The sequence below is a fragment of the Argentina silus genome, assembly GCF_951799395.1.
Source record: "Argentina silus genome assembly, chromosome: 10".
Classification (NCBI taxonomy): Eukaryota; Metazoa; Chordata; class Actinopteri; order Argentiniformes; family Argentinidae; genus Argentina; species Argentina silus.
This window is the reverse complement of record NC_139664.1, coordinates 8,947,736-8,956,839: the sequence shown is the minus strand read 5'-3', so window position 1 is coordinate 8,956,839 and position 9,104 is coordinate 8,947,736. Positions and strand designations below refer to the sequence as shown.

The following is a 9,104-nucleotide window of genomic DNA, read 5'->3' as shown; positions in this document are numbered from 1 at the left end:
CACACACACACACACACACACACACACACACACACACACACACACACACACACACACACACACACACACACACACATACACACACACACACACACACACACACACTCCTTTACACACACCTGATGTATGCACAAACACACACCTGTCCACCACCACCCTTGTCGAGACAAGTCAGACGTTCTCTGTGTCACACCAGCTTATAGCCACAGGACAAAGCTGTTGTCAATAACAACTACAGCAGAATCTCATACTATAGAAATGCCAAACTTCACTATAGTGGTGAAGCCAAACAGTGGCACAGTAGATGACTGAATGTATATGGTGGTTGAGAGGAGTCTTTTAGGTATGATTTAGAATATTGTTTCAGAAATGAAACAATGCAAGGATGTGATTAAATTGGGTTGGGGTTAGATTGTTATTCCAAAAGTGCAAACATTCTGCTGTCTATTTAAACAGTATCATGGCAGTCTACCTCTGAAGCAGTTTCATTAGATTGTTAATCATCAAATAAGGGCCTATACTATGCTCAGTTTGACCATTCATGGCATTACTCTCATACTGCGCAGTAATACTTCTGAAGTTGCTGGTGTGAACTCTTGATACTGTTAATCTGCATCTGGCACAAGAATTGGCAGGGCTGAAACACAGGCACACGCACACACACGCACACACACACGCACACACACGCACACACACACGCACACACACGGACACACACACGCACACACCCATAGTGTCAGTGAGGGCTTAGAGAGGGCATGTGCGTGGTCAGGTCAGACTGAGAGGGACAGGAGTAAACAAGGTGCTCAAAGTGTCAGACTGGGTTAAACATACTTACAAACGCTAGTACGCACACACACATTACACACACACACACACACACACACACACGTGTGCTCCTGTTCTTCATTCTTGCTGTGCCTATTGCCTAGTCCTACATTATCCCTTTGAAGCTGACATTGCCCCCTGGTGGGAAGGAGCAGAATTACAACCACTCCGCACATTTCCCTGCCACATTTCCCTTCCCTTCTTACCTATCAGCTAATGAGATATTAGTACATATACACAGTGGTTGTGTGTTCAACATTAATTGAACCTGTCTTGTCTCGTAGCCATTTTCTAACTCTGTGTTTCTCTCTTTGTCTCTCTCTTTGTTTAGAAGACAGGAAGTTGTTTGTGGGCATGCTGGGGAAGCAGCAGAGTGATGAGGACGTCAAGGGGCTGTTTGAACCCTTCGGCAGCATAGACGAGTGCACTGTACTGAGGGGCCCAGATGGCACTAGTAAAGGTAACACACACACACACACACTCAAATGCACACACACACACACTCACATGCACACATGCAACAATGGGAGTCGGACTGTTTGCATCTGTCTTGGGACTGTCTGCATCCTCCAAATACCACGTTAATTTATTATTATTAATTGTTGTTGTGTTTTGTTGTTGTTGCAGGTTGTGCGTTTGTGAAGTACCAGGGGCACACTGAAGCTCAGGCTGCCATCAACACACTGCATGGGAGCCGCACACTTCCTGTGAGTCACACACACACACACACACACACACACACACACACACACACACACACACACACATACACACACAAATAAAGGATGTGCATGGTGATAACTCTGCCCTCCCTCCCCTCAGGGGGCGTCATCCAGCCTGGTGGTGAAGTTTGCAGACACAGAGAAGGAGCGAGGTCTGAGACGGATGCAGCAGGTGGCCTCCCAGCTGGGCATCTTCAGCCCCATGACGCTCAACTTCCCTGCCTACAACGCTTACACACAGGCTGTCAGCGCACAGGCTGTAAGTATAGGACTACACACACACACACACACACACACACACACACACACACACACACACACACACACACACACACACATAAATACAGGACCACACTCACACACACAGGCTCACATAACACACACACACACACGCACACACGGACACACACGCACGCACGCACGCACGCACGCACGCACGCACGGACACACACACACACACACACACACATAGGGATGCACACAAACATCAGTATTCAAAAACACTCACAGAGATGCTCACAAGTGTATAGCTGCATCCTGTGGTTACACGGACACTGTGGGTTTGAGAGGATGGGATATGTTTCAAGGGGCTATCAGTGTGCTAATCTGGGCTAATGTTATTACTCAGTACATACAGTACGTCATCTAGCATTAGCTTTCCCGCAACACACAACCATTAACCCCTGACTGGACATAATGGCCCTGTAATTAGATCTCTATTCATCTGTTTCTCCTCTTCTCTTCTCCCTCTCCCCATCTCCCTCTTTCCCATCCCTCTTTCCTCTCTCTCTCTCTCTCTTTCCTCTCTCTTTCCTCTCTCTCTCTCTCTCTCTCTCTCTCTCTCTCTCTCTCTCTCTCTCTCTCTCTCTCTCTCTCTCTCTCTCCAGTTGGTCCAGCAGCAGGCCCTGGTTGCCCAGTCAGCGTACCTTTCACCCGTAGCAACAGTTGCCGCGGTACAGATGCAGCAGATGGCAGCGCTCAATGCCAATGGACTCATCGCCACACCCATCACATCCCTCACACCCTCCTCGGGTAACCATACACACACACACATGCATGACCATACATGTACATGTAATATAATATGTGCTTTTTTAAAATATACCTAAAAATAACAACATTTTGGCTGGTTTAAAGGGATCCTGTTGTTGCTATTTGTTTCTAGTCTAAGTTGGGTCTGATGAAATCCAGTCTGGTCTTTTATTGACTCGCATTTACTGTCTCTCAGTTAACCTCTGCTTATGGGTGCATCCCAGTAGTCTAGAGTGGCTTCCTCTCCTCATCTCTTTAACCTTCATCTGCTCAGATCTGATATGATACTGTACGAGTCATCTGATGTAGGGCTTAGCTTTCACCTGTTCCGATGATTCATGTCGACGCAGAGGGAGGGGAAGAGACCAGGAGACGACAGACACTTTAGACTGAAGAGATGCACTCCTGTTTATGCTTCTGTCCTTTAATGCTTCCTCTGCCCTTCTAACCAATCATTGCTATTCCCCTTTCATTTATGCCCTCCCTCTTTCTCTTTCTTATACACTATAGAGTCTAGTAGCTGTCAATCACAATATCTCCTCCACTGTGATTGGTCCTCCCGGTTTGCAGGTACAAACACCCCGCCCACAATTGCTTCCACACCCGTGCCAGCACTTCCTCCACCAATAGGAGTCAATGGTTACAGCCCTGTGTCCGCCCAAACCAATGGACAGTCAGCATCGGAAACGCTGTACACCAATGGTGTTCACCCGTACCAAGGTATGAACCTGTCCATCAGAGACATGTTTATCGGGGATACAACTGTATTTACCACAGTCTAAAGGATTTACCACAGTCTTAAGGATTTACCACAGTCTTAAGTCTAAAGGATCTCAGTTTGCCATCTTCTGTTCCCTGCCACCCTACCACTCATTCTCACACTCTAAATTGTCTCGACACCCCCCTCCCCCTCACTCTTTCAGCTCAGAGTCCAGCAGCAGCCTTGGACCCTCTCCAGCAGGCGTATGCAGGCATGCAGCACTACACAGGTGGGTGAACCTGCCTCCATCCTGGTCTTCATGCTGGTTACCATTAGTCAGGCCCTGATAAGAGCACATAGATGTGATATAACCCCATATAACTGCAGGGCAGTTCACTAGTTGACTGTATTGTGCTCTTACTTGACACTGAAGGTGCATGTTGATATTTTTGTTGTCACAATGTGTCTGTTTTGTCCGTCAGCTAATGTCACACTCTTTCCTCACAGCGGCGTACCCTGCTGCCTACGGATTGGTCGGCCAGCCATTTCCACAGCAACCAACCCTTGTTGCCCAGCAACACCAGCAGCCCCAGCAACAGCAGCAGCGAGAAGGTGACTTCACTTCCTGTCTGACTATGGCCCTGCCTCGCCCCGTGCTTTCCTCTCTCTCTTTCCATCCTTCCCTCTGTCTTTAACTTGTGGGCCCAAGCATTCATTGTGTGTGTGTGTGTGTGTGTATGTGTGTGTGTGTGTGTGTGTGTGTGTAACATACAAATATGTTTTAGTAGGTATGTATACCATATGGCATGTCTCTAGTCCTATGGTGTGTGTATGGCACAGACTCTAATGTGTGTGTGTGTGTGCGTGTGTGTGTGTGTGTGTGTGTGTGTGTGTGTGTGTGTGTGTGTGTGTGTGTGTGTGTGTGTGTGTGTGTGTGTGTGTGTGTGTGTTTGTGTCTTCCAGGTCCAGAGGGATGTAACATCTTTATCTACCACCTGCCTCAGGAGTTCAGTGACTCTGAGATGCTGCAGATGTTTCTGCCCTTTGGGAACGTCATCTCAGCCAAGGTGTTTGTGGACAGAGCTACCAACCAGAGCAAGTGCTTCGGTGAGAGAGAGAGGGGGGGGGGTGGGAGACATCCCGAGGGGGAGGAGTGGGGGGATGAGGAGGGAGAAGGAATTGTTGCTGGTTGTTTTTGAAGACAGACAGACATTTGTTCAACCTTTATTTTTTCCCAGAGTGGCTGAATGAACACTTTTCAGAACAGATGTGTCACACGCTTTCTTTTTTTTCCTCTCTGTTTATTTTTCTCTACCCCCCCACTTCTCCTCTGCCCCCCCCCCTCTCTCACCCCCCTCCTCTCTCTCTCTACTCTCTCTCTCTTTCTCTCTCTCTCTCAGGCTTTGTGAGTTTTGATAACCCCGCCAGTGCTCAGACTGCCATCCAGGCCATGAACGGCTTCCAGATCGGCATGAAGAGACTGAAGGTTCAGCTCAAACGGCCCAAAGACGCCAACCGCCCCTACTGAGAGACAGAAGAGAGAGAGACAGAGGTGAGAGAGACAGAGGTGAGGGGGTGGGGAGGAGAATAGGGAGGGATGAGGAGGTGTTGGAGGAGAGACAAGGTGTGGAAGAAAAGAGGGATGGAGAGGAGAAAAAGGAGGGTGGTAAAGGGGAAGGAGTGAATGAGGAGGGAGGAGAGGAGGAGGGTACGGGTGGGCAAGAGAGGAGGGTATAAGGGCGGAGTGGAGGGAGAGAGTGGAGATACTTAGGTTTGTTTAGAAAATGGGAAAGAATCAAACAATAAATCAAAAGTCACTTTCTCGGAAGTGGAAGAAGTTGTCAATCACAGCACTTTAAACTGCTGATTGGTGGGACAGGGGTAAATGGAGAAATGGGTGAGATCCCAAATAACCACTGCATGAAATAATGATAAATGTGTATTAATTAGGTAATTTTGAGATATGACAGCCTAATTAACTCAAGAAAACAGGAAATTACTAAATTTGTTCCTTATTTTTTCACATTTTTATTTATTTTATTTTCTGCTGTTTTGATCTTTTCCTGAAACAACATACCTCACCCAAGATCCTCCCGTCAAATCATAATTCGTGGGGACCCCATCGCTATGGCAATGGTCACCTAGCGACCGCTAAAGCCCTGACCCCCCTTCCTCTCACATTGTTGTAAGTTGATTGGTTGGCCTGTGTTTGGGTTGCTGTGGCGATTGATTGCCTGTGTTGGTTGCCCTTGGCGATTTTTTTGTTTTCGGTCGCCCCGAGCAACCGGCCATGCGCTGACCTGCATGCCCTGTTGCCGTGGTGACCACAGACTGTGTTTGGTGCATTGTGACTTTCTTTTGTATTGACCTGTGCACATACTGATCAATAACTGTCAATAACTGGGATCTGATTCAGTATCAATTGATTCGATTGAATATCTGGAATGACTGATTGATAATTGTATAGTGATTTCATAAATTCTGTATCAATGGTTGTTTTTTTGCAGTTTTGTTTTTGATCAGTTTCTGTAGTGTTCTGTCTGGTGTCAATATTATCATATAGTGCATTATTTGGGGAAAGAGGAAAGTGGTTTGGGGGCTGTGGGTGAGTATGGTATGAACTTTATGTGTGTGTGTGGGTGCGTGTGTGTGTGTGTGTGTGTGTGTGTGTGTGTGTGTGTGTGTGTGTGTGTGTGTGCGCGCGCGTGTGTGTGCGTGCGTGTGTGTATGTGTGTGAGTGTGGATATCTATAGGAAGGTGTCCAAAGTGGGGTTAGATCTGAGGGAGTAGTCCTACTCTGTGTGACAGTGGGGATGTTTTTCTGCGGACTAACCAGGCTAATATAACTATATCTGTGAGTGCAGGCCATCTTTACACATTCAAGTTGTATATCATTTATATTGTTCTTTTTAGAGTTGAGAAGATGTTTGACTTATGACATATGATTGGAGGGGTAAATGGAGCGCACCAGTTGAGTAGGTTAGCTTGTAGCGGAGAGCTACACTCACTGAACACTTTATTAGGAACACCTGTACACCTTCTCATGGTGGAGGTGGTGTAATGGTGTGTGGAATGTTTTCTTGGCACACTTTGAGCCCATTAATACCAATCAATCATCACTTGAATGCCACAGCCTATTTGAGTATTGTTGCTGACCATGTGGATCCCTTCATGGCCACAATTTACCCATCTTCTAATGGCTACTTCCAGTATGATAATGCACCATGTTAAAAAGCAAAAGTCGTCTCAAACTGGTTTCATGAACATGACAATGAGTTCAGTGTTCTTCAGTGGCCTTCCCAGTCACCGGATCTGAATCCAATAGAACAACTTTGGGATGTGGTAGAACGGGAGATTCACAGCTTGAAAGTGCACCTGAAAAATCTGCGGGAATTGCATGATGCAATCATGTCATCATGGACCAGAATCTCAAAGGAATGTTTCCAACATCTTGTGGAATCAATGCCACGAAGAATTGAGGCTGGTTTGAGAGCAAAGGGAGGCCCTACGCAGTATTAGCATAGTGTTCCTAATAAAGTGTTCAGTGAGTGTATGTGATTCTGAAACGCTTTGATCAGGACAGCAGAGAGCAAGAATGGATGAGAACTTAGAACCACTCCACATTCTGAACCATGACCAGCCTAGACCAGCCACTCATTCAGGAATACATCTCAGTCTAAAGTGGCTTCCTATCTTTGTCTCCTCCTCTTCAGCCTTACTGATCTGAAAACAAAGAATAGGTGAAAGCAAGGTGGTATAAGACTACCTGGTGACTTGGCCAGCTCCTTCAGCTCAGTGCAGAAGGAGGGTTAATGAGGAAGGGACTCTGGACTACTGAGACCTAGCATTGGACAGTGGACGTACCATTGGACTAGCTCGAGATGAACGCGAACTCTGTGAAGCTGGACTCTAATTGATGGGCTGTGTGACTTGATTGGCCAGACTGTGGACTGGCTTGACATTCTGATTGGCGTATACCCCCTTATTTTCTATCAGCCAATTCCCTTGTTTTGTTCTCTATCTATCTATCTATCTATCTATCTATCTATCTTTCTATCGTTTCCTCTACATCTCCTATTCCTTCCACCATTCCATCCCTCTCTTGTCCCCTCTCACTTTCCTCCTCTCTCTATCCCCCTGGCCAGTGTTTTGGGGTAATGGTATGTGGTTGTCATGGTGAAAAACAATGTGTCTTGCTGATCGGAGAACAGCCTTCAACTATAGGAATTCTGGGAGAATGATGACACATGGAATAGAAGTTGCCCTTAGGCACAGGTCTAGGATCAGCTTACTTAAACCAAAATGAACCTAGCCTACTAGATGTAAATCAGAGAACTGACCAGATCAGTGTCTGAGGGAAACTTCATCCTACTTCAAATGGCTGAAAAATACTAATTGAAGGACTATGAATGAGAAACAATTTTAAGAGAAGAAATATTGAACTTATAGAACTTGATTTGTGTTATTCAAACTGTCACCCAGAATTTCTATACTGCAACTGCCAGAGAGTGCATGTTGGGAGTCTGTTTGCCTGCCATAACACACACACACACACACACACACACACACACACACACACACACACACACACACACACACACACACACACACACACACACACGCACACACACACACACACACACACAAACACACAAACAGGTAACTACATACAAATAATGGCGTTTATAAACACACAGATGCCAGTATTATGGATTTCACTGTGTTGAATTGCATGACCTGGACACTGTGTGTGTATTATATGTAAAAGCACCATGAATGTATCCCTGTTGCCAGACTAGAGGTTTACTATAGCAACCAGTGATGCCTATCTCTTACATGTAAAGCAAATGAGTTTTTAACTGGAAGTTTGATCACCATATGATACAAAGACATTTTGCAGCACATAAATTGCTTCAAAGATCCAGTGATGGCTTTCATTGTTCTCAGGTCAACAGACCTTTAGAAGGGTGGTGGCATGTGTGGTCAAGCACAGGGGTCAGACAGAACCGTAGAGGGCTCATTAGAACCATGTTTCAACCAATTCTTTCTCTCTCCCTCTCCCACTTCATCCAACTCACCCCCCCCCCCCCCCCCCCCCAACACAAACTCACAGGTGAAGTACCAGACTCCTGCCGTGATGGAATCCCAGGGTGCAGCATTGTGCTTTCAGAGCGTCTCATACCTTTGAGCGACGGGGGAGTGCAGCCACACACCACACACACACACACACACACACACACACACACACACACACACACACACACACACACACACACATGCATACACACACACACAAATACACTGCACTCAAAAGGACCAAGGCATTGATATATTAATGTATATATAGGCCACACACACACACACACACACACACACACACACACACACACACACACACACACATGCACAGTAATCTTACCTATACAACTGAACTCAATGGTCTGTGATGAGTTTGTCCAGGGTGTGCAGTAAGGCTGAGGGTGTTTAAAGGCACTGATGAGATGATGATGAATGGTGATATACCATGTCACTATGGACTATAACATGTCTGTAGCATGATGAGAAGAGGAGGGCCACCGTTTCATAAGAAAAAAAGAAAAAACAGAAAAAATATTGAGACAAAATGTGTAGGTTAGAGAGACTTTGGGAAAAGATCCTTATGACCTGTAAATAATTTAGTTTAAGAAGAGTAACATTTAAAAAAACAACAAAAAAATGCAAAAAGAAGAATACTTTAGATAAACACTGCAAAGACACAATAACATTAATATTATTATCATTATTATTATTATTATTATTATTATTATTATTATTATTATCTT

At 45.6% G+C, this 9,104-nt stretch overlaps 1 protein-coding gene across 3 annotated transcripts in view; it reads left to right on the top strand.

Annotated features, from left to right (window-relative positions):
• The window catches only part of LOC310811050 (CUGBP Elav-like family member 3), a gene marked incomplete at both ends in the record, with an annotated part of 20,553 nt that extends 15,743 nt beyond the window's left edge, over nt 1-4,810 (top strand). The window contains 9 exons of one of the 3 annotated variants that reach the window (XM_083679033.1): nt 1,163-1,288; nt 1,456-1,535; nt 1,651-1,794; nt 2,438-2,582; nt 3,153-3,302; nt 3,506-3,571; nt 3,790-3,894; nt 4,246-4,389; nt 4,683-4,810. In XM_083679033.1, coding sequence (XP_083535159.1) covers nt 1,163-1,288; nt 1,456-1,535; nt 1,651-1,794; nt 2,438-2,582; nt 3,153-3,302; nt 3,506-3,571; nt 3,790-3,894; nt 4,246-4,389; nt 4,683-4,810 — 1,088 coding nt within the window. Of the gene's footprint in view, nt 1-1,159; nt 1,289-1,455; nt 1,536-1,650; nt 1,795-2,437; nt 2,583-3,152; nt 3,303-3,505; nt 3,572-3,789; nt 3,895-4,245; nt 4,390-4,682 lie in introns of all 3 variants that reach the window. The other 2 variants (XM_083679032.1, XM_083679034.1) reach the window with 2 other exon arrangements.
• Between the last annotated feature and the right edge of the window lie 4,294 nt (nt 4,811-9,104).